Raw genomic sequence first — 26,377 nt, forward strand, 5'->3', positions numbered from 1 at the left:
TGAAAGGCTTTTGTGTGCATCAGGAGAAGTTATTTAATATGATGCTTTAGGAACACAGCTTATAGAGTTAGACGTCTTAAGTTTACACTGTCCACTTACAAGCTGAGTGACATGGAGGATATTAGGTAAAATGAGGATAGTAACAGACCTGTCTTATTGGACACTTATGAGAATTGAGTGAGGTAATCAATATTAAGCTTTTGAAAAGCATCTCCACCAAGTAAGCTCCTAAATATTAGTTATTTTATTGGTTATGTAGTACAGTGTAACAAACCATTTCAAAAGTTAAGGTTTTAAAATAACCCTTTCCTTCTGATTCTGTGGATCAGCAGTTTGGGTGGGACACTGCTAGGTGATACTCTGGTGGTCACGCAGGACACAATTCCTCCAGTAACCTGTTGTGACAACACATGTGAATTATCTACCAGGGAAGCTTATTAGAGACTCCATGCCTAGGGTTTTTATTGGGGGCTAAGTGCAAAGGCATCCACTGTCTGACATGTACCAAAATTCCAGACTCGCAAGTGTTTAGCATAAACTATATTGTTTGAATGAACAGTTTAGCCCAGTGAACCACTCTTACTGGAAACGCTCCTGAAATCTAAGTTCCCAGACTGAACTCCAGCTTCAAAAGAGAGCATTCAGGCCTATTGTATTAGTACTTCTGCACATACCACTTAAGGCCTAAGCTCAACTCCCACAGCGTCATTCTTGCCACATTCTATTGGTTAAATCAAGTCACGAGGCTGGTCCAGATTCAAACAGGTAGAAAAATAGGCCACCTCTTTTGGGACAATGTAGGATGGGAAGAAATTGGCTTTTTAGTTGTTTTTTTTTTTTTTTCCAATTTATCAGATATTACCTATCTCAAAACAAATATATATATTTAAATACAACTTTAATTAGTTATGTTTGTAATTATAAGTTTGCAGTAAATTTGCATGTCTGTTTTTGTGTGAATTTTCAGAATTGAAGGCTGCATTTTGTTCTTTCAAAAGGTTTGGCTTAAGAAACCAAAGGGAAGGGAAATATGATTGAGCAGAAATTATTGTATTATTTTGTTTTCCTAAATGTAATTAAAAGCAATCTTGGTAAATACGAAATGACCTCTCATTCACTATATATTTTTCTCTATCTGTGCTTGCCTATACATGTTAAATGTTAATTTCCAGTTAACGTAAGGTACTTTAACTTTGTATTCTGTCCTACTTTAAGATAATGGCTGTGCTTAATCAAAAGTCTGTCCTGGATATGATTAAAGAGTTTCGAAAGAACTGGCGTGCTCTTTGTAACTCTGAGAGAACTACGCTATGTGGTGCAGACTCCATGCTGTTGGCATTGCAGCTTTCTATGGCAGAGAACAACAAACAGGTTGGTAAACTATATTTAGGTTAACTTGTTTTTTTAAAGCAAAATTTCATTGCTGCCCATTTGAATAAACTTAAGAATATTAATTTCCTTACAATATGTGCCCTTCTATGATAATACACCATTTTCACAAATGCCTCTGTGTATCTGTGTCAGAATGTTACAATTGAATTTGAAATTAATTATTTCAAAATTAGACTCTTCATATGTATGATTATACATGGGACATGCACATTTGTTGTTTAATAGGAAGACTCAGGATAAACATGTAACTATTATTGTGGTCAAATTATTTTTATTTAATAAGACTTTCTTTGTTCCCTAAACTTTAAAAACTACTGGCTCTTGTACCCCAATCCTGGAAATTCTGATCTGCACTGAGATGCTGGAAACTGCCTTTAAAAAATTTCCACAAAGTGATTCTTACTTAGGTAGCTTGAGCCAGACTAGTGTTTGGAATTAAGCCCTAGCTAAAGGGCTGGAGGTGTTCAGATGAGAAAAGGATGAATGTAGGGTAGAGTGGTAAGGAGCGGCTTTGTGATATTAGATGGATTTTAGGTAAAGGAAGAGAAGGCTGTAGAGGAGGCATGATGAGGAAAGTCAGTTCAGAAGAAGGGTTCAGGGGAATCAAAGTCATGGTTTGACTTTGGTAAAGATACCGGCTTGACTAGAGAAGAGGATTTTTGAAGGGTAGAATTAGTTTCAATGGGTCTATTGGTCTAGATATTGAAATGACATTCTGATGAGTTGTTTTAATTTTACATGTCAGTAGTTTCCAGATTTTTAGATTCCATAGACCAGTAAAATTTCTAAAAAATTATTAGACACTGACAGATTTTAATCATTTCTCATTTTTGCAAATAAGGCCATTGAGAAAAAATAGTTACTATATACTGTGATCATCATTTTGAAAAAGGAAGAATATTTTAACACTTAAAAAGTATAAAATCTTAAAACAGGGATAGTGTTTTCTACCCAAGAATAATTGGCAGTTTTGCATATTTTAAACAATGCATGTTAAGATAAATTTTGAATCTCTGAAACAATGACAGTGATATTTTACTTTATATAGTCATTTTTTGAACAAATACTGAGTTTTTACTGTGTGTTAGACATCATTGTAAAAATTGGGAATACAGTAATGAAAGAAGTCTCTGTTCTTATAGAGTGAACCTTCTAGGGAGAGATAGCTAGTACTGTAAGATATTTAGTCTTTTAGGACATAAATGCTATTAATAATAGCGTTATTAATATGTACATAATAAACATACAGAAAAGAATAAAACAGATGCAACTAAGGAATATGCAGAGTTTGGGATAAAAGGGTTGTTGGAATTTGAAATAAGGTGGTCAGGGAAGGCCTCACCTGGAAAGTACTATTTGAGCAAAGATTTGAAAGAGGGGAAGTCATTAGCCATGGGGATTTTTATGGGAAGGGTCTATCTCAGGCAAAGGGAGGAGCAGGTGTAGCAGCCCTGAGGTGGGACTATGCCTGTAATGTTCCAGGAACAGTAAAAAGGCCAATACAGCTGTTTAAATAAATGTTAATCTCCTTCCCTCCACTAATTACTTTTTTCTCTTTTTCTATTTTTGAACTTCTACTATATGCCAGGCATTGTGATATGCGTTGGGGTTAAAACGGTGAGCAAAACCAGACTTGACTCCTGCTGTCATGAAGCATATTACCTAGTAGATAAGGCAGACATTAAGTAGAGGATCATACAAATACATGTAAACTAATAGCCATAAGAAGAATATGATGCTCAGACACCAGACAGTTGACTTCATCAGAGAGATCAAGCTGAGCCCCTCAGTTGTACTCTTTGATCTAGAGACTCTTTTTCACCCTCTCCAGGGAATGAACCTTCAATTTTCTGCCAAGTCAGATGATTATTCTCCCCTACCTCAACAGAAATTAATTATTAGGCAAAAATCAAAGCAAAGATTACCCAGAGAGATAAGCACAATACTGGAATAACTTCTAGAATCACTTCATTGGCAAATCTCTTCACCAACGCCTTCCACTGGGCAAATTGTTTTTGTAGGAGACATATTAAGAGTGTTGCCTTTAGAAGGCTTTGGCTTTATGTGGCGGGGTGAGCAGAAAGGGTCTCTGATTCAGCTTTCTACCTTTCTTGGACTCTTCCTTTGTCCTTTAAACTTTGCGCTCGGGGTTTATGAAAACCAGTTTCTAGAGTGCCAGGGAGTAGTAGATGCCTTGAAACAAACACAAGCCCCACCTTTTGCTTACCCTTCTATATTGGCACTTTCTCTTTGTTTTTGACCTTTTGTAGTTTCTCTTTTATAGACTATTTAGTCATGCTTTAAAACATTTTTTCTATTTTCTCCTGTAGTTTTAGGTATTCTGTACCAGGAAGTTTTTCTGCGTATCAAGTTAGCCATATTGCACTGTTGGTGTGTCTGTTTTAAAATTGTAACAGATGGGGCCGGGGGCGGTGGCTCACGCCTGTAATCCCTTACTTTGGGAGACTGAGGCCGGCAGATCACGTGAGGTCAGGAGTTCAAGTCCAGCCTGGCCCACTTGGTGAAACCTTGTCTCTACTAAAAATATAAAACTTAGCCGGGCATAGTGGCAGGCGCCTGTAATCCCAGCTACTCAGGAGGCTGAGGCAGGATTATCACTTGAACCCAGGAGGCAGAGGTTGCAGTGAGCCACTGTACTCCAGTCTGGCCGACAGAGTGAGACTCTACCTCAAAAATAAATAAATAAAATAAAATTGTAACAGTATCAGTTCTTTCTATATCTTTTTTTCATCCAACATTATTTTCAAGATCTTTTCAGGTACTGATAGAAAAGTTAATCTAATTTATTGATTTTATCACTCTCACATGTTCCTTTAATATGACTGCTACATTTTATTTATTGGTGGATCTTTAGACTGAAGTTCTTTTGTGTTACAAATAGTTTTGCCTTGAAATGAAATGTTTGTACCAAGCAAGAGGTTCCTTAGGCTCCTTATTTAAGTAGCTACATGATAGACACTTTTTTATCTTGCATGTGGCAGTTAGAATTTACATTTATGGGCTAGGCACACTGACCCATACCTGTAATCACAGCACTCTGAGAGTCCAGGATGGGCAGATTGCTTTAACCCAGAAGTTCAAGACCAGCCTGGGCAACATGGCAAAACCTCGTGTCTACAAAAAAATACAAAAATTAGCCAGGTGTGGTGGAGTGCGTCTGTAGTCCCAGCTACTTGGTAGACTGAAGTGAGAAGATCACTTGAGCCTGGGAGGTTGAGGCTTGCCGTGAGCTGAGATCACGCCAGTGTACTCTAGCCTGGGCAACAGAGTGAGAACCTATCTCAAGAAAAGAGAGAGAGAAAAAAAAGAATTTACATTTATATCATCAATGGAAGAGAGTGCCATTTTTTATCCCTCTTTCCATATTAGATGTCAGATTTTATTATAAAAGAGAAAAAATTGTATTTCATTTTATTTTTTGGACAGCTACCGTGTTTAAAAATTTGTTTAAATGCTTATTTGATCATTTAGGTATCTTTTTCGTAGTAGATTCATTTTTAATAATGAAATAAACTAGAAATATTCTACACATATATCACCTGGAGGTTGGTTGTATATAGCATTGTAAACCACCAGTAGAATAGTGTGCAATAATTAAATAGCTTAGGTACGTGTACATTTATTGACATGGAAAAATATTCAAAATATATTGTTAATAAAACAGAGCAGTTTGTATTATGGCTAAGAGTAAATGCTAGGGAGTCAGTTGGCTTGGGTTCACAGCCTAATTCAGCCTTTTGGCTGAGTGACCTTAGACAAATCACTTAATTTTTAAAAAAACATAGTTTTTTAAATTGACAAAAAATTGGCTAGTAACCATCATTGTCTTTCTACTTCTGTAAGTTCACTTTTTTTTTTTTTTTTTTTTGAGATGGTGTCTCACTCTGTCTCCCAGGCTGGAGTGCAGTGGCACAATCTTGGCTCACTGCAAGCTCTGCCTCTCGGGTTCACACCATTCTCCTACCTCAGCCTCCCTAGTAGCTGGGACTACAGGAGGATGAAACTCCATCTCAGGAAAAACAAACAAATAAAAAAAAAAAGAAGTGGGCAAAGGATATGAGCAGACACTTTTCAAAAGAAGACATACATGTGGCAAACAAGCATATGAAAAAAGCTCAATATCACTGATCATTAAAAAAAATGCAAGTCAAAACCACAATAAGATAGCATCTCACACCAGCCAAATGACTATAATTAAAAAATCAAAAAGTAACAGATGACTGGACACAGTGGCTCAAGCCTATAATTCCAGCAGTTTGGGAGGCCATGGTGGACAGATCACTTGAGGTCAGGAGTTTGAGACGAGCCTGGCCAGCATGGTGAAACCCCATCTCTACTAAAAATACAAAAATTAACTGAGCATGGCGGCATGCACCTGTATTCCCAGCTACTTGGGAGGCTGAGGCATGAGAATCACTTGAACCCAGGAGGCAGAGGTTGCAGTGAGCTGAGATTGCACCACTGCACTCCAGCCTGTGTGATGGAGCGAGACTCTGTCTCATAAGAAAAACAACAGGTACCGGCAAGACTGGAGAAAAAGGAACACTTATACACTGTTGGGGGAGTGTAAATTAGTTAAACCATTGCATAACGCAGTGTGGAGATTCCTTGAAGACCTAAAAACAGAACTACCATTTAACCCAGCAATCTCATTATTGGGTATAAATCCAAAGGAATAGAAATCATTCTATCATAAAAGCATGCATGTGTAGGTTTATTGCAGTGCTATTGACAGAAGCAAAGATTTGGAATCCACCTAAATGGCCATTAACGATAGACTAGATTAAGAAAATGTGGTACATATACACCGTGGAATACTATGTAGCTGTAAAAAGGAATGAGATCATGTCCTTTGTTGGAAAAGGAACTAGAGACCATTATCCTTAGCAAACTAATGCAGGAACAGAAAACCAAATACCACATATTCTCACTTACAAGTGGGAGCTAAATGATGAGAACAAATGGACACATAGAGGGGAATAACAGGTACTGGGGCCTACTGAAGTGTGACGGGTGGGAGGAGGGAGAGGATCAGGAAAAATAACTAATGGGCACTTGGCTTAATACCTGGGTGACAAACTAATCTACAGCTGGGCACGGTGGCTCACACCTATAATCCCAGCACTTTGGGAGGCTGAGGCAGGCAGATCGCCTGAGGTCAGGAGTTTGAGACCAGCCTGGCCAACAGGGTGAAGCCCACGTCTCTACTAAAAATATACAAATTAGCCAGGCCATGATGGCATGTGCCTGTAATCCAAGCTACTTGGGAGGCTGAGGTGGGAGAATCACTTGAACCCGGGAGGTGGAGGTTGCAGTAAGCTGAAATCACTCCATTGCATTCCAGCCTGGGGGATAGCAACAGAGTGAGACCCTGTCTCAAAAAAGAATCTGTACAACAAACCCCTATGACATGAAGTTACCTATATGACAAACCTGCACATGTACCCCTGAACTTAAAAGTTCAAAAGAAAAAATCCATTTTGAGTTGATTTTTGTAAAAGAGATAAAGGTCTAATTTCATTCTTCTGCGGGCAGATACCCAGTTGTCCAACATTTATTGATTAGACTGTTCTTTCCCCATTAGGTGTTCTTGGTACCTTTTTTGAAAGCCAATTGCCTGTAAATCTGTGGATATATATTTTGGTTCTCAGTTCTGTTCCATTGGTCTAGCCGTATGTTTTTATGCTAGTACCATGCTATTTGGATTACCATAGTTTTGTAGTATATTTTGAAGGTAGGTAGTGTGTGCCTCCAACTTTTTTCATTTTGCTCAAGATTGTTTTTGCTGTTTGGGGTCTGTTGTAGTTCCATATAAATTTTAAAATTGTTTTTTCTATGTTTTTGCTGTTTGAGGTCTGTTGTAGTTCCATATAAATTTTAAAATTGTTTTTTCTATTTCTGTCAAAAATGGCATTAGAATTTTGATAGGAATTGCATTGAATCTGTATATTGCTTTGGATAATATGAACATTATAACAATATTGATTATTCCAGTTCATCAATATGGGATAACTTTCCACGTATTTGTATCTTCTTTAATTTACTTTATCCATGTTTTATAGTTTTCAGTGTGCAGATCTTTCATCTTCTTGGTTAAATTTATTTGTAAAAATTTTGTATTTTATAGCTATTGTAAATGGGATTTTCCGGATTACTTTTTCAGATTGTTTTTAATGTGTTGAAGTGATACTGATTTTTGTATTTTTATTTTTGTATCTTGCCACTTTACACAATTTGTTTATTCTTATAGTTTTTGGTGGAGTCTTTATGATTTTCTATATATAAGAACATGTTATCTGTAAACAGGAACAGTTTCACTTATTTCTTTCCAACTTGGATGCCTTTTATTTCTTTTTCTTACCTAACCACTCTGGCTACACCTTCTAGTACTATGTTGAATAGAAGTGGGAAGAGTAAGCATCCTTGTCTTGTTCCTGATCTTAGAGGGAAAGCTTTCAACTTTTTCACTATTAAGTATGATGTTAGCTGTGAGTTTGTCATATATGGCCTTTCTCATGTTGAAGTATATTCTTTTATATCTAATGTGTTGACAATTTTGATGATGAGAGGATATTTAGTCAGATTTTTTTTCTGTATCTTTTGAGATGATCATAGTGTTTGGTCCTTCATTCTGTTATGTGCCATATTTTGTTTATAGATTTGTGTATGTTGAACCATCCCTGGTATGAATCTGACTTTATCATCGTGAGTGATCCTTTTAATGTGCTGTTTAATTTGGCTTCCTAGTATTTTGTTGAGGAATTTTGCATATGTGTTCATTATGGATATTGTCCTCCAATTTTTTTTTTCTTGCAGTGTCCTAGTGTGGCTTTGGTATCCAGGTCATGCTTGTTTCATAAAATGAGTTTGGAAGTATTTCCTTTTCATTTTTTTGGAAGAGTTCTTAGTTCACACAGAACATTCTTCAAGATAGATCATATGTTAGCCCACAAAACAAGTCTTAACAAATTTAAGAAGATTGAAATCATACCGAGTATTCTAATTACAGTGGTATGAAACTAGAAATCTGTAACAGGAAGAATTTTGGAAAATTAACAAACACGTGGAAATTAACCAATGATTCGAAGAAGAAATTAAAAGGAAATTTAAAAAACCTTAAAAAAATGGAAGTACAACATACCATAACTTATGGGATGGAGCAAAAGCAATTCTAAGAGGAAAGCTTACAGCAATAAACACCTACATTTTTTTTTTTTAAAAAAAGATCTTTAATAAACTTAACGTTAAACCAAAAGAAACTAGGAAAAGAACAATACACTAAGCCCAAACTTAGCAGAAGGAAAGGAATAATAAAGATGAGAGCAGAAATAAATGAAATAGAGACCAAAAAACCAATAGTAAAGATCAATGAAGCTAAGAGTTGGCTTTTTGAAAAGATAAACAAAATCAACAAACCTTTAGGTAAACTAAGAAAAAAGACAAGACTTAAAAAAAAAATCAGAAATGAAAAAGGATACATTATAACTGATACCACAGAAATAAAACAGGCCATAAAAGACTACTATGAACAATTTGTATGCCAACAAATTGGATAACCTAGAAGAAATGGATAAATTCCTTGACACGTACTATCTACCAAGACTAAATCATGAAGAAATAGGAAATCTGAATAGACCAATAAAAAGTAAGGACATTGAATCAGTAATAAGAAGTCTTTTATTAAAGAAAAGCCCAGGACCTAGTGGCTTTACTGCTGAATTCTACCAAACATTTAAAGAACTAATACTAATCCTTCTCAAACTCTTCCAAAAGCATGCAGAAGAGGGAACACTTTCAAACTCATTTTATGAGGCCAGTGGGTAGGTATTCTCCTCATAGACTTTCTGTTCATATCCTTTTCTTATTTTACTATTGAGTTGTTTTTGTCTCTTGTTTTTGTTTTTGTGGTGAGATAGGCTCTCACTCTGTCACCCAGGCTGGAGTGCAGTGGCACAATCATAGTTCATTGCAACCGCGACCTCCCCAGGCTTAGGTGATTCTTTTACCTCAGCCTCCCAAGTAGCTGGGACTACAGATATGTACCACCATGCCCAGCTAATTCTTTTATTTTTTTATAGAGACAGGGTTTCTCCATGTTGCCCAGGCTGGTCTTGAACTCCTGGGCCCAAGGGATCCGCCTACCTCGGCCTCCCAAAGTGCTGGAATTACAGGCATGAGCCACTGTGTCTGACCTCTTTCTTATTTGGAATATTTCTATATGTATTTTAGATATTCTCTTTGTTATAAATTTTGTTGGTACTGAAAGGGAGGCAAAATTTTACCTCCACCCTTTTAGGGTTCTTTGGCTGGGCCTGAGAATTAAATTGACGTAAGACAGATCAACAGGAGAAAATCATACAACTTTAATATGAGTATTACATGGCACAGGAATATGCATAAGGAAATGAAGACCAAAAGACAAGTTAGAGTTGAGCACTTATATACTGAATCAGAGAAAGAGTAGTAAAATGAAAATGTGACGAGGCAAAGGAACTTGGCCTAGGGTGTTTAATTGGATGTAGTAGTGGCCAGGAAATAAAGATTAGTTTAATAAGGTTTGTTTGTATAGATTTCCCTGGACCTCAGCTTATACTCCTTGATGATAAGACTGTTACTTATATAAAGAGGGTATCTTTCACATGGGAATTTTGTCTTCTGCTTTGAATAAACAGAAGGAAGTTCATAGTGATCATTTTGCACCTGCTGTTTTTCAAGTACTGTTAGCCTAAATTTTCATTTTACCAGGTGGCATAATTTGGGGGTGGAGTGATCTTAATTCTTTCAGTATCTTCTAGTTTTACCTACAAATTTTACCTTTTCTCCATTTTACCTACTTTAACTGGATGCATTTCCCTTACACTGTTGTACCTGCGTTTATGTGAGATACCATTCTACTGGGTCTTAAATCTAGTATGATCATCTTTACCTTGATGTCCCTGTACTGTTTCCCACATCATTTTTTTTTTCGAGATGGAGTCACTCCCACATCAGTTTTTAAATAGAGCACATTGTTTGCTTTTTCAACTTACTTTCCCATTCATACTCTTAGTCGTACTGGCATGTGCCTTGTTCACTCAGTCACTTAAGTTGGTAGCCTATTTCTGTTTTAATTCATTCTTCTTTAGTAGTGTGAAGAAATAGTACTAAGGTAAATGATGGATTTGAGAATATTGAATAAATAGACTAGCTAAGGGTTAAACCTTGGTGACCATACACTGGAAAATAATGAGAGAGGAATTGAGGCCATTTTTCAGAATCAGTCTTGTATAGTGATTGAAGGCTGTTATTCTGGAATCAGACTACATTCAAATCACCTCCTTTCATTTATTTATGAATTACTTCTAAAGAAATAAACAGATTTTATCAACAAGCTAAGTGAAATGTACCCTGAAAAACATTTAACCCTCATTGTAAAAATTTTGACATACTGAAATACTCAATCCAAATCAGTTTTTCTTCAGGATTTATCTATGTAGCAGTCACTCAGTGTCTCTACTTGCTAATTTTCTACTTGCTAATTCACTTAATTCAGTGTGAAAGTTCAGACTCTGGGTGGGAAAGAAGAGGTGAGTTGCAACTGAGCTTTTCACAGTTCTTTTATGTGTGTGCACATGTGTAGTGGTGTGGTGGGTTGTAGGTCAGTTTTATTTCAACTTTCCACATACAGAGTTAGCTTAGGCATCCTCAACTGTGCTCAGACTTCCAAGTACTCAATGATATGAAACAACAAATATATGTCTGCAGGTGCATTCATGAGTAGCACATAGTAGTTAAAAGTAGATAGAGTTGGTTGTGTATATCCATTGCTTATATTTTTTATCCTGTGTTTGAGCTCTATTTACGTTTCTCTCTTGTTGTCTTTTTTTTTTTTTTTTTTTGAGACAGAGTCTTGCTCTTTGCCCAGGCTGGAGTGCAGTGGCGTGATCTCCACTCACTACAAACTCCTGGTTGACACCATTCTCCTGCCTCAGCCTCCTGGGTAGCTGGGACTATAGGCACCCACCACCATGCCCGGCTAATTTTTTGTATTTTTAGTAGAGATGGGGTTTCACTGTGTTAGCCAGGATGGTCTCCATCTCCTGACTTCGTAATCCACCCACCTTGGCCTCCCAAAGTGCTGGGATTACAGGCGTGAGCCACCACGTAGGTTTTTAATTCTCTGAAGTTTGAGAAAATAAGTCTTAAAGTATAATTCTTACAACTGAATTTGACTACAGTAAAACTTTTGAATACCTAGTAGAGTTGTTAGTCTGTCTAATGGCATATTTGTTTTTTCTTAACTGTTAAAGTGGGAGAAAAGAAAAGATATATTAAAATACCCTTTACATTTTAGGTTTTTAGCATGTTTTTTGAGGGGGAAAATTTTTTAGCTTGAATTATACAGTGGCTCTCTAGCAGTTTTATCCTGCTAAATTTTTTTTTTATTATACTTTAAGTTCTAGGGTACATGTGCACAATGTGTAGGTTTGTTACATATGTATACATATGCCATGTTGGTATGCTGCACCCATTAACTTGTCATTTACATTAAGTACATCTCCTAATGCTATCCCTCCCCCATCCCCCTACCCCATGACAGGCCCCAGTGTGTGATTTTCCCCTTCCTGTGTCCATGTGTTCTCATTGTTCAATTCCCACCTATGAGTGAGAACATGCAGTGTTTGGTTTTCTGTCCTTGCGATAGTTTGTTCAGAATAATGGTTTCCAGCTTCATCCATGTCCCTACAAAGGACATGAAGTCATCCTTTTTTATGGCTGCATAGTATTCCATGGTGTATATGTCCACATTTTCTTAATTCAGTCTATCATTGATGGACATTTGGGTTGGTTCCAAGTCTTTGCTATTGTGAATAGTGCCGCAATAAACATACGTTGTGCATGTGTCTTTATAGCAGCATAATTTATAATCCTTTGGGTATATATGCAGTAATGGGATGGCTGGGTCAAATGGTATTTCTAGTTCTAGATCCTTGAGGAATCGCCACACTGTGTTCCACAATGGTTGAAACAGTTTACAGTCCACCAACAGTGTAAAAGTGTTCCTATTTCTCCACATCCTCTTCAGCACCTGTTATTTCCTGACTTTTTAATGATCACCATTCTAACTGGTGTGAGATGGTATCTCATTGTGGTTTTGATTTGCATTTCTCTGATGACCAGTGATGATGAGCATTTTTTCATGTGTCTGTTGGCTGCATAAATGTCTTCTTTTGAAAAGTGTCTGTTCATATCCTTTGCTCACTTTCTGATGGGGTTGTTTGATTTTGTCTTGTAAATTTGTTTAAGTTCTTTGTAGATTCTGGATATTAGCCCTTTGTCAGAAGGGTAGATTGTAAAAATTTTCTCCCATTCTGTAGGTTGCTTGTTCACTCTGATGGTAGTTTCTTTTGCTGTGCAGAAGCTCTTTAGTTTAATTAGATTCCATTTGTCTATTTTGGCTTTTGTTGCCATTGCTTTTGGTGTTTCAGTCATGAAGTCCTTGCCCATGCCTATGTCCTGAATAGTATTGCCTAGGTTTACTTCTGGGGGTTTTATGGTTTTAGTTCTAACATTTAAGTCTTTGATCCATCTTGAATTAATTTTTGTGTAAAGTGTAAGGAAGGGATCCAGTTTCAGCTTTCTACATATGACTAGCCAGTTTTCCCAGCACGATTTATTAAATCGGGAATCTTTTCCCCATTTCTTGCTGCCGCCTTGCAGTTCGATCTCAGACTGATGTGCTAGCAGTGAGCGAGGCTCCGTGGGCCTGGGACCCTCCAAGCCAGGCGCAGCATGTAATCTCCTGGTGTGCAGTTTGCTAAGACCGTTGGAAAAGCACAGTATTAGGGTGGGAGTGTCCCAATTTTCCAGGTACCGTCTGTCATGGCTTCCCTTGGCTAGGAAAGGGAATTCCCCGACCCCTTGCGCCTCCCGGGTGAGGCAATGCCCCTCCCTGCTTCGGCTCAGTCTCCCTGCTGTGCACCCACTGTCCAACAAGCCCCAGTGAGATGAACCTCGTACCTCAGTTGGAAATGCAGAAATCACCCGTCTTCTGCGTTTCTCATGCTGGGAGCTGTAGACTGGAGCTGTTCCTCCGCCATCTTGGAACCTCCTCCTAAAGATTTAACCTTTATAGATTCATTGAGGACTTTTGACTTCATTATATGACAAATGTATGACTTCATTAGGTGGCAAATAATATTTTGGCTTTCTTTCTTTGGAATTAGCTTCTTATTTTGCATCTGACTGGCAATCGTGTTAATAGAGGCTATTTTTTTTTGCCTTAAATTGTCTTATTGAGAAACTTTTACAATATTCCATTGCATAAAGCAGATGAAGGTATTAATTTTATACCTTTATGGAAAGCAGTTAAAGTACCTGTGATTGACTGTCAGATTTGAAAATGATATAACTGGGATCTAACAAGAAGAAACAGGTTTTTAAAATTGTATTACATTTTATCACCACTCTTTCCCCTCAAAACAATGATTTTACTTTAAATAAGAGAAGAGAAAGGAAATTGACATTTTTGATTACCTGTCATTTGTCAGGTGTTATTTAATCTGTGTAATCTCATTTTATAACCAAGGAAACTGACTGAAGGGTTTCAGTATCTTACCCAAGGTCACATAGCCCATTAGTGCTCTTAAGTAGACCTATCTTTTCTCTAATGACAACAAAACATCTAGTCAATTAAAAATGTAAAGTTTTAAAATTTTGAATTATTAGAAATATATGATATAATGTACAGAGTACAAATGCTTTGGAAAATGTGTAACTCTTGCTTTTCTCATTTTATTCTTGTGAAATACAATCCTTCTTATGTCCATCAGAGAATTAAAGTGCTGAACATTTTGAACTTCCTTCATATATTAGCCAGCTGGCATGTTTTCCTAGCAAAATATTTTCTGATTTGACCACAGACTCTCTCAATCAGTTGTTACTGGTTTGAATAATAGAATATGCTGTCATGGTGGGCACCTGATCATGAAAACTGATATCTGGAGTGCATTTTTATTTGGATTTAAAATGTTTTTACAATCCCAGTATAAACACTGTTAATCTAGTCAAAACTTTTTCTCACAAGATCAAGAGCTTACATAGTTTTACTTTAACTAGTTATAGTCAAAAGGGTAAGAATAAGTTGTGCATTTACATTACACAAAATCTTATTTTAAACATGAAGGATGTCAGACTAAGAATAGTTTTGCGAATTTTTGAGATAAAACAGTTTAGTTTTAAAACTAAATAACTGGATTTATTTAATTTAAATACCATTTGGAAATTTTCTGATGTGTAACCTTTGTGGGGTTGGGGAGTAAGTGTACAGTTTTTGGTACAATGCTGGAAAATTACAAATATGTCCTACATTTGGAGAATAGATCCAATGTTTGAGAGTTACCGATTTTTTTTTTTTTTTGGGTTATTCATTGAACTAGTTTCATGAAATAGAATTAATTTCCATTTTCATGACACAACAGGCCCCTGCACTAAGGACAATTAGGATAATTTTTTTTAGTTGTGTTTATATAGATGAGTAAAGAGCTGCTTCTTTTAAGGCAGTTGGACACTTTGTCTTAAATGTGGATAGTGAGTAGTAACGGTGGCTAATTATTATAGGAAGTATAAAAATGCAGATTTAAAAGGGTCAAATATATAGAAAATAATATTCAGGAGTACTTAATTTCTTTCTATTTTTGTTGGGTAAATGTTATATTGTAGTTTAGTTCTAGTGAACTGTAGTCGTACTTCAATACCCACCCATCTTTAAATGCAATTAATGGACAGATCTTGGTGTTAATGGAAACTACTAAAATATTAAAGGAACTTAACTATGGAAGACAGCAATGTATTACATTTCATAAACCATATATAGATACTTAAAAATATTTAGTACTCATGGTGTATTAGAAAGGAGTAGTTAGAATTGGCCAGGCGCGGTTGCTGACGCCTGTAATCCCAGCACTCTGGGAGGCGGAGGCGGGCGGATCACGAGGTCAAATCAAGACCATCCTGGCTAACACAGTGAAATCCCATCTCTACTAAAAAATACAAAAAATTAGCAGGGCGTAGTGGCGGGCCACCTGGTAGTCCCAGCTACTCGGAGGCTGAAGTAGGAGAATGACATCAACCCGGGGGGCAGAGCTTGCAGTGAGCTGAGATCGCACCACTGCACTCCAGCCTGGGAGACAGAGCGATACTCCGTCTCAAAAACAAACAAACAAACAAACAAACAAAAGGAGTAGCTAGAATTTAATTTTTGCTGAATTAGGGCTGGCAGCTTTTGGAAGGCATCATTATTAATTTCATTAATAAGGGAGCAGAATGGAATCAATAAAAAAAACCCTTCAACTTGTTCACTGAGAGAACTTATTATGCAGATATTGAAGACTTTAAAGAAAGTTTTATAGTTAGATAAAATATTGGCATGCAAATATGTTGGTAACATTAGTGGGTCTCTAAGCAACTATATGTCACTGTAGCCAGGTTATAATCTGTTTTATTTCTTGCAGGAAAAATAGAAACTCTGTCAAAAAAGAGAAAGAAAGAATAATTTTGCTTGATTACTAACATCTGACAACTTATAGAAAGAAACCTGTGTCTTTTTAGCACTTGTTTGTTACAGTTTCATGTGTCCATGAGCTGAGAAGAATCAAAATTAATCTCTGGCTCAAGATTTTACACTTGGTCTTAGCCAAAAGGCCGAGAAGCAATGGCTCAAGGTTTTAGCACTGATGTTTTGCTTTCCTTGTAATAGTAATGAAACATAATTAAAAAAAATTAATCTTTATGACCTTATTTTAAGACTAAACCCTTGGAATATTATGTTATGTGGGAATTCAGTATGGCATTGAGAATTTTAAATACGAGATTAAAAATAGATTAGCCAAAAGAACTAAAAGGAACTAAAAAGAATCAAAATTTTCCCCTATCAGTAGTATTTAAGTATACTTCACTGCCCACCTATCCATCCACTATGGGTAGAAGAAGGTTGACAAATTTCAAGAAATGTAGCAGTGACTATGTATGTACCATTTTTGTCATGTGCAAACTTGCCTTAGTTGTTCATATTTTATAAAATCATGAAAACCTTTTTCTTTTATATCTGGTTTCCAAAATTGTCTCATAGTTCAACTTGGGTGTTCTCTTCAAACCCACAAAAATTGAATGTAGACTTTAACAAAATTTAGTTTGTATTTCTTATCTCAGTTATAAGTTATTGAATATTCTGGGACCCAACTTTATCTCTTTTTTTGGCATTATCTTTTGCAGCACAGTGGAGAATTTACAGTCTCTCTCAGTGATGTTTTATTGACGTGGAAATACTTACTCCATGAGAAATTGAACTTACCTGTTGAAAATATGGACGTGACTGACCATTATGAGGACATTAGGAAGATTTATGATGATTTCTTGGAGAATAGTAATATGTTAGATCTGATCGATGTTTATAAAAAATGTAGGATTTTGACTTCTAATTGTGAAAATAATAAAACAATATGCCCTGTAAGTATTTTTTTAAACAATTCTATTTTAATCAAATTAAAACTTAGCTCTATTTATTTTAAATTACAGTATCACCAGTTATAGTAACTTGGTAATGTTTTTGCTTTGTGAATCGTGTTAAAAATGGGAAAATTTAGCTACCTGAAAGCTACTTATTACTTGAAAGAAATATTTTGGTGGTAAATTTTCTTGGACTTGTGTTATTGTTATTTGGTTGCTATGAGAATAGCTTCTAATTAGACCAAAAATTTGTAACAAAGAAATTTGTCCCAAATGATTTCTTTTTGATTCATGTCAAAGATTGCTTTCGTATTTCACTTCCTTGATTTAGTGTGCACCTGTTCATTTGGCATATGTTGGATAAATGATTGGTATGACTTTTTCTATGGATTAATAATGTTATTTTACTACGTATAGGTATCATTTATGAGAATAGTATTATGCAATATACATGAGATAATAGACTATTCCATTTTTGTACAAGCATTTTTTTTAAAATGGAGTATAAATTTAAAAATTAAATGGAGTAGTATCCCTTGCAGCTTGGTTTTGTCTATGTTAGAATTTATAAATTGTTTTAGAATATATTTGGGTATATCTAGTTATTTTTAAAGTGTTGGAAATATTTTTGGTTATTTGACTATTTACTGAGTGCCAATAAAGTAGTAAATAGTGGCAATAAATAACTGTAGCTGGAATTAGAAGAAAATGTTTACTATATTTTATAAGATATTCAATTATTTTATAAATGTTTCAATGTAATACTTGAGAACAGTGTTTTAGCTGATTATAGTAGAAACCTCCACTACAATAGTTATTTAGAGAAAACAGAAGTATAACTCTTTTATTTAAGATGTCTAAAGAAACGCAACCAGGACTGATATGATAGCTCCATGGTTATCTGACACCTGGACTTTCTCTGTCATTCTGCTCCCTCATTTTAGTCCTTGGTCCCTACCCTCAAGACCATTTTATGTTCCAAGATGAACATTGGAGCTCCAGCCATTATATTCATTATACTGGTATTCCTTGCACCAAGAAGTAGTAAGGAAGAACAGCACTTTGCTTTTCTCTTAAGGGTACATAGCTTTTTCTTTCATCTTATTGCCAAAAGGTTAGTCACATGGCTGCAACAAGCTGCATGGGAAGATGGAGAATATAGATCTTATTCTGGGTAATATCTTGCCAGAATAAAAACAAAAGCTCTATTACTGGGGAAGAAAGGGAGAATGGATATTGGCAGGCAGCTTGCTGTCTTTGCCTCATTGAACTATCACGAAAACCTCTGCCTTGTTACAACTTCCCCAAAACATATCCACACACGTGTACAACTACACTGTGGTAAGGATACTTGTAAAGATAGTTTTTAAAATTCTTCCTTAGCTATATCTTATTTGCTTGTTTACAGAGATAATTTTTGTCTATTTTTCACATAGTTGATTTAGAGAGGCTTAATCATATATCAGTATTGGATTGCAGGAACAACAAAGATCTTAAAAACCAGTGATAGTAAAATCTACATGAGGTCTTTGGACTCATTGTTTTCCTTCTATTCCTTGCCCTTGTCTAAGTCCTCTAATAAGTTTCCTCATTTGAGTGGGTTAAGTTATAGTATGATATATATCAGGGTATGAGTTCGTGGTTGTCTATGTGGGAGACTGTCTCCAAATGTCATCATGTCACCAGGAGTAAAATTGAAGCTGCTAAGATGGTAGTAGATGAAGTAGAAAATGTTCTGCATTTTAACCCTGGAAGATCAACAACTCAATCTCTGATACTATTGTTTGTTCTAGGGAAATTTCCAGTGTGGGGAAAAAGTAGACAGGAAAATATATCCTTAGATTGATTTCTCAAAAATATACTAGATATAATCCCAATTTATGCTAAAAGTCTCTTTAAAGATACATATTAGAATATTCCAAACAGTTTTGAATGTCATGATCCTGAATTTTCATAATCCTGATGAAGTTTCTTTGTTTCATATTTGTAGCTGAAGTAAGGTAGGGATTATGAGGAATTAAGATAAAGCTAAGTCAGGGCAATTTTGGGAATGTGGTCACTTAAACAGTGCCCTCTTCACTCCCTACTTATGATTCCTCTTCTAAGGAAAATGGATTCAGGGCCCATGGGCATCTCGGAGCATATAAGGCCTTAGATTGTAACTGGAGTCTAAGTAGAGAGATTTGATACAGGGCTTGCTTTCTCATGAACTGAGCAAGTATCTGGAAGACAGGATCAGAGACCTGGGGTGAGGAGCAGAAATGGTTGATCCTGACAAGAGCTTAGCCTTAGAGATCTGTGGAACGTCTTTTAGGGGAAGGTCAGCAAATGACCTCTGTGGGTACACTCATATTCCCTGACCCTCAAGCCAAGAAGTAGCTGAATAGATGGGCTCACTTCTTGTTGGTGAAGCTTAGGAGAACACAAGACTCTTCCTTAGCCTCAGCAGGTGACTGGTAGCCTGTTTTTTTGTCCACTGCTGCTCTGTAAGTATAGATAGCATTTCAACTTCTATTACTTGTAGAACTGTCACCACTTAAGCTACCTCAGCAGTCAGATCTGAGTCCCAAAAAGCTAATGAAGAAAACAACACATGATTTAAGGGTTTCCAGCAGCCAGAGAAGGGTGAATTCGCTGACAACACACATGCCTAACAGAACAGAGCTACTAGAGGGGAATGACAGCAACTTGAATACATATAAATGTTAGGTACTTGGGAAAATTCAAGAATAGCACCTCAACATAAAACTACGGATGTGACAAAAAAGAAGAAGGTAGCGCACCTGCGTGGGCCTGGGTCTGGGTGGGGGTGCTGCGGGTGCTTCATGATGCTGGGCTCTCTGGGATGGGGGGATGGCAGAGGGTGCTGCAACCACCCAGGGGAGAATGCAGCCAAAGGCGTAGGTTTTTACCTTGAACTTCTTTCGTGATGAGAAGGCCACCCTTGAGAAAGCTCATAAAACGTAACACCTCTGCAGAAATGGTCCTTAGTTGGAGACTGCAACTGCTGGGAGATGCATCAACATCAGTGAATGGGGTCTTGCAAGTGGGTCCCCGATGCCTGCACACTTTTTTGGACCTTCTGATCTACCTGGCAGGGGTCAACTATACAGCCACTTTTGGAAAGAGGAAGCTTGCTGCTGTCCAGGCCAGATCTCTTGGCTCCTGGGGAAGATCCACCAGTGTCAGCCTCATTGACCCAGGAGCAACAGAAGGGAGAATCCCTCTGAGCATGGAGCTGGTCTCTAAACTTGGGATTGCCTGGGATTCCCATCACAGTCCAGAAGAAACCTGAAGAAGCTGGCGGCTGCCATGCGGCAATTGAGACAGTAGGAAAGCCACCTGCTTCAGAACATTGAAGAAGCCACCTGGCACCAACTCACTGTCCAAGCTGAGAAGAAGGAACCAGGGACCCAAGGAGCTTCAGTTTAATATAAAAGCAGCAGCAAGCCTCCGAAGTCCAGGCATGTCAGAGAAATGCGTTTTTTTGTGGGCACATGGTTACCAAATACAGAGCTAGATTTTATTTTTGTAAATATTTGCATCCCCTACTTTATCAAAAAGCTTTCCTTTTTATTCCTAAAAAACAAAGAATGCTTTATTTCCAACTGCATCCCTTGCTCTGCTGCCTCCCTGCTCCTCTTCCCAGATGTTGGGCAGGTGCTGGCTCTTCTCAGGAATGCAGATGAAAGCTTGTTGCTAGAGTGGAATAAAAAAGGGCAGCCCCTGTTCGAAAATTCAGACTGCATTGAAAAACGCAGGGCATGATATAGTCTAAGTCCATCTAGGATCTTCTGTTTTAAGAGACAGGTGTAAAGATTACTCTCAAACTGCAGGATGGGTGGAAAGTATTCCAGATCAAGGTTCCAGTTCTCCCTGGGAGCACCCACATTTCTTTTAAGGTTTCCAGCAGAGATGTAATGATGAAATTAATCACAAAAGGGATGAGATGCAGGCTGGTAGTTGCAGTTACTGGGTTACTGTAAATTTCATCTGTTGATGTTCTACATATGTGGTAAGAATTTATTTACTGTGTAGTATGTTTAAACATTTGTAAATATTATGAGCTAGTTCTAGTTCCTCCTGTATAAGCTGACAATTCAAATTGTTCACTGTTTTCCTGTGACAGTTATTATCTGGTTATAAAATTATCAGATAAAAATGAGAGAAATTTATTTTTCAAATACAACATGAAAGTATAAAAAAGCGGACTTTTTCCTTTGTAATTGCATAACACTGAAATAAATACTTCCGAGTAATGTCATCTGATATTTATTAAAAACAAATCATTTTCATGACAATTAAAAAGTTCCCAACGTGGTAGACCAATTCAGACCAAAATTAGTCTCTTGAAAATTAAGCACAGTAAATACTTAAAGCACAAAGAAAAATATTAGATAAAGAAATCATGAAGTACTTAGTAATTTTCCAAGTAGGAGAACAGTAAAAAAAAAGAAAAAAAGAAAAAACAGGGGTTAAACAGAAGCAGATCCATGAGGCTATAATTAAGTACATAATTTGATATAGATATATTTGTTATAAGACATATTTTCCTTAGCTGAAACAAAAGCAGATAACACCATTATGATAGGTTGGCTTTTTGAGATATCTTTTCAGGTTTTTTGCATTTCTGACATCCATGGCTCCACCTGGACCAACCCAGAAGCAATTCAGCATGAAGGACAACAGCTTTGATCCCCTATTTCCTCTCTGCCCAAACCAATCAGCAGCAAGCCTAGCCACCCCCATCCCTTCTTCCAAACTGCCTTTGAAAACCCCCTAACCTATAAGCTTTGGATGAGATTGGTTTGAATACTAACTCTATCTCCCATGTGGCATGGCCAGCCTTGTGCCTATTAAACTCTTTTTTCGATACAGCGTCTCACTCTAGCACCCAGGTTGGAGGGCAGTGGTGCAGTCACAACTCACTGCAGCCTTCCCGGGCTCAAGTAATCCTGCCACCTCAGCCTCTCAAGCAGCTGGGACTACAGGCACACGCCATCATGCCCAGCTAAATTTTTGCATTTTTTGCAGAGACAGAGTTTTATCATGTTGCCCAGGCTGGTCTTGAATACCTGGACTCAAGCAATCCACCTGCTTTGGCCTCACAGAGTGGTAGGATTACAGGTGTGAGCCACGGTACCTGACCCTAAACTTTTTCTTTACTGCAGTTATGTGATCTTTATTTGTATAGCAGACAGGAAGAACCCATGGACAGTTATGAAGTTTAATTATATGTATACTTAATGATTGCTAACAATTGTCAGGTAATACTCTGGACTGAAACATCAATGACACTGTGTAGAGCTTTATGTGAAGTAATTTTTGTAGTCAGCATTTTATTAGTAATACCCTATATTTTCTACAGAGTCAACTACTGGATTTTCTGTCTGGCAAACAGTATGCAGTAGGTGATGAAACTGATCTTTCTATACCAACATCACCAACGAGTAAATACAAACAGGATAATGAAAAGGTACTGATAAACTGTGAGTAAGTTCAAGCAGACTATAATCCCTTTCAAATCACTGAATTTGGTGGTACCTTAAAGTTACTAATGCTTTGTAAAAATTTTTTTAACAAATCTTTAATTTGTTTAAAACTGTATTCACAAAGAATAATACATTGGAGGCTGGTGAGAATGTGAAAAAAGAGTCTTTATGATTTGGGGCCAAGGTAACAGGCATTGAGTAAAAATAGGTATCATTCAAAGTATCAGGAAAGTAATTGAAGGTCCAGTTTGTCAAAGTTCTTTGAATCTCTGATAAACTTCACATTTACTCTTTTAGATCATTGATCCTTGGGAGAATGTGCTCAACTGAAAAATCTGGTCTATACCCTTTGCTCTAGTACAGCTCATATATCAGGAGTTTGGATGATAGGGTTTGTTGTATAAACCACCAAAAAGTAGTGCCACATACAAGTTTGGTTTAATATAATTTACCTTCAGCTGAACACTATGCTGGATACCTAATCATATGTGGTAACCACACTAACCATAGTAGTAGTACTTATGAAAATGGGGACGAAACTATGACCTTTTTTCTCTCTTGCCCAAATTCCTATTTAAGGGGCCTGGGGAGTATACCTTCTAAACTGTAACATCTCATCAGTTGGGTTTTATTTAACTGTCTATAATGTGGTTTACTTTCCAACCTGACTCTGGCATAATATCACATGACAGATAGAGAAGGAAATAAAAATATTTTACCCCAAAATACATTTCTTTGCCATATTTTGAAATGGTCCTACAAAGCTGTCTTTTGTGGAGGAAAATTTGCGTTTGTAAAGGATCTTTATTAATGTAACTAAATCTTTCCTCTTCCAGGCCCTCCAAATCCTGAAGAGATAACTGAGAGTCTAGCACCTTTTAAAGGTCTAAATAGGAAGCATTTGCCATCTATTGTTTCTAAGGGTGGCCAAGACTTCATCTACATAATAAGAACCTTGGTCTTCACAATCCCATATCTTAAACCAGAGACTCCTTTCTACTGATTCCAGATCTTTAGATAATAATTCTTTCAACCAATTGCTTGCCAACCAGAAAATCTTTGAATCTACCTATGACCTGTAAGCCCATTTCAAGCTGTCCCACCTTTCCAGGCTGAACCAATGTTTACCTCACATGTACCGATTGATGTCTTATGTCTCTCTAAAACATATATTACCCCAGCTACTCAGGAGGCTGAGGCAGGGGAATTGCTTGCACCAGGGAGGTGGAGGTTACAGTGAGCTGAGATCGCACCACTGCACTCCAGCCTGGGTGACAGAGCAAGACTCCATCTCAAAAATAAAAATGAAAAACAAAAAAACATATAATCAAGCTATAACCCAACCACCTTGGGCACATGTTCTCAAGATCTCTTGAGACTGCACCTCGGACCACTGAGAGACAGGACTAGCTGGATTTCCTAGGCCGACTAAGAATTCCTAAGCCCAGCTGGGATGGTGACCACATCGACTTTTAAACACGTGGTTTGCAACTTAGCTCACACTTGACCAATCAGGTAGTAAAGAGAGCTCACTAAAATGCTAATTAGGCTAAAACAGGAGGTAAAGAAATAGCCAATCATCTATAGCATGAGAGCACAGCGGGAGGGACCAAGATGGGAATATAAACCCAGGCATTCGAGCAGGGAACGGCAACCCCTTTGGGTCCCCTCCCATTTTATGGGAGCTCTGTATTCACTCTGTTAAATCTTGCAACTGCACACTCTTGTGGTCCATGTTTGTTATGGCTCGAGCTGAGCTTTTGCTCGCCATCCACAACTGCTGTTTGCCGCTGTTGCAGACCTGCTGCTGACTTCCACCTCTCTGGATCTGGCAGGATGTCCACTGTGCTCCTGATCTAGTGAGGCGCCGATTGGGCTAAAGGCTTGCCATGGTTCCTGCATGGCTAAGTACCCAGGTTCATCCCGATTGAGCTGAACACTAGTCACAGGGTTCCACGGTTCTCTTCCGTGACCCATGGCTTCTAATAGAGCTATAACACTCACTGCATGGCCCAAGATTCCATTCCTTGGAATCTGTGAGGCCAAGAACCCCAGATCAGAAAACAAGAGGCTTGTCGCCACCTTGGAAGCACCCACCACCATCTTGGGAGCTCTAAGAACAAGGACTGCCGGTAACACCATGATCACTCATATTTGGCTGAGAATAAACCTTCTTAAATATTTTACAGGGTTTAACTCCTGGCAAAGTTTCTGTAATTAATAAAATCACATTGACAAGATAAGAATTTAAGAGTATTGAAAAAAGTAAAATTATATTCAACATATTTTAATTATTTTTATTTTATTTATTTTGATTATTATTACTTTTTTGAGGCAGAGGCTCACTGCGTTGCCCAGGCTGAAGTGCAGTGGCATCATCTCCGCTCACTGAAACCTCTGCCTCCTGGGTTCAAGCGATCCTTCCACCTCAGCCTCCCAAGTAGCTAGGATTACAAGCGTGTGCCACCACGCCTGGCTGATTTTTGTATTTTTAGTAGAGACCAGGTTTTACCATGTTGGCCAGGCTGACTTTGAACCCCTGACCTCAGGTGATCTGCCTGCCTCTGTCTCTCAAAGTGCTGGGATTACAGGCATGAGCCACTGTGCCCAGCCAACATATTTTAGAAATACGATATATAAAAGGTCTAGAATACATTTACTTCCAAAATCACCTACTCCAATAAGTTAAAACATTTGGTGAATCGCCTTCATTTTTTGACAAACATTGCTGAGGTAGATTCTTCTATGTGTCCCATGTTAAATAGATTGCACTTAAAATATGTATTTTAGCAGTGCCCTCAAATACCTGTATGTCTCCTTCCTAGATTTAATGAAGTGTTTTATATGTGCATCTGATATTTTTTTCTGTCATATTTGAAAGTAAGTTGCTGACATGTGGATCCATAAAATTCCTTAGCATACATTTCCTAAAAATAATGACATAACTGCAATATAATTATAATAAATAAGAAAACTTTAACAAGTATTTTCAAATATCATTTACTAACTTCCATATTTAAATTTCTCCATTTGTCCCCAGAATGGTTTTATGTCTCCTTAGACTCTTTTACTCTAGAAGAATTCCCATAATCTTTTTTTTAAAAAAATTTCTGATTAATTCCTTGTGGTATTATTTAACTTGTTTCTCTATTTGCTGTAATTCCAATAAACCGGAAGTGACATCTAAAATCTTGCTTATATTTTGGTTTAGCATTTCCTAAGAAATACTTCTTAACTGATGCAGAGTATTTCATTTTTTGTCGTATTGGGAAGCAAACTCAGGTTATCCTAAATTTCCAGGTCTCTCCAGTATAAAGATGTAGTTTTCCCTTTGCTGTCAGCAAAGGTCTGTGAGGTGACACTTTGGCACTGTATAAATATCCTGTTTCCCAGTAACCTTTTATCTAATGGTTTTAAGCATTGATGATCCCTGCTTGAATCAGTTATTTCTATAGTGTCTATAGAATAGTGAGCTTCTAATTCTGTTATGTCTTTACATTAATTAATTGCCATTTCTCAGTAAAACTTTATCTTATCAAATGAGATGAAGTACCCTTCTCTAAAAATCTCAGGGTAACTCCTTAATTCTCTACCAATTTAGGGGTTAGTGTAATAGTTATATATAATATAAGTAAATTAGATATTTATTCTTTTATAGTACTCCCTTTTGTGTATCTATTATATGGATTCATGAATTTATTCAGTGTAAAATGAGTTACACTCATTAATCTTTGATGCTAAAATAGAGGAAGCTGCTTCAAGCAGGTTTTTTTGTCTTTTTTATATGCTCTAGTAGACTTTTCGAGCATTTTCCTCTTTTCTGGTACAAGAAAATATCCCAGCCCACCTGCCCAGACCTGTTTCCTTTTAGATTTCTCTTGCTTGAAATTAACTTTTCACTTACATTTCCTCTCTTTTCCCTCAATGCCCAAATCTTGACAAAGTGATTGCCAAATTGCCTGATCTTTTCTCAGTGGCACTTAAGT

General features: G+C 37.1%; 1 protein-coding gene across 3 annotated transcripts in view; it reads left to right on the forward strand.

The window, feature by feature from the left end:
- Positions 1 to 26,377, forward strand: part of PARPBP (PARP1 binding protein) — a 66,743-nt gene that overhangs the window by 2,465 nt on the left and 37,901 nt on the right. For 2 of the 3 annotated variants that reach the window (XM_050750220.1, XM_050750221.1), the window contains exons 2-4: positions 1,216 to 1,371; positions 16,666 to 16,899; positions 22,268 to 22,375. In XM_050750220.1, the coding sequence (XP_050606177.1) occupies positions 1,219 to 1,371; positions 16,666 to 16,899; positions 22,268 to 22,375 (495 nt within the window). In that variant the 5' untranslated portion in view covers positions 1,216 to 1,218. Of the gene's footprint in view, positions 1 to 1,215; positions 1,372 to 16,665; positions 16,900 to 22,267; positions 22,376 to 26,377 lie in introns of those variants that run through there. The other variant, XM_050750222.1, reaches the window with a different exon arrangement.

Source organism: Macaca thibetana, chromosome 11, assembly GCF_024542745.1.
Source record: "Macaca thibetana thibetana isolate TM-01 chromosome 11, ASM2454274v1, whole genome shotgun sequence".
Classification (NCBI taxonomy): domain Eukaryota; kingdom Metazoa; phylum Chordata; class Mammalia; order Primates; family Cercopithecidae; genus Macaca; species Macaca thibetana.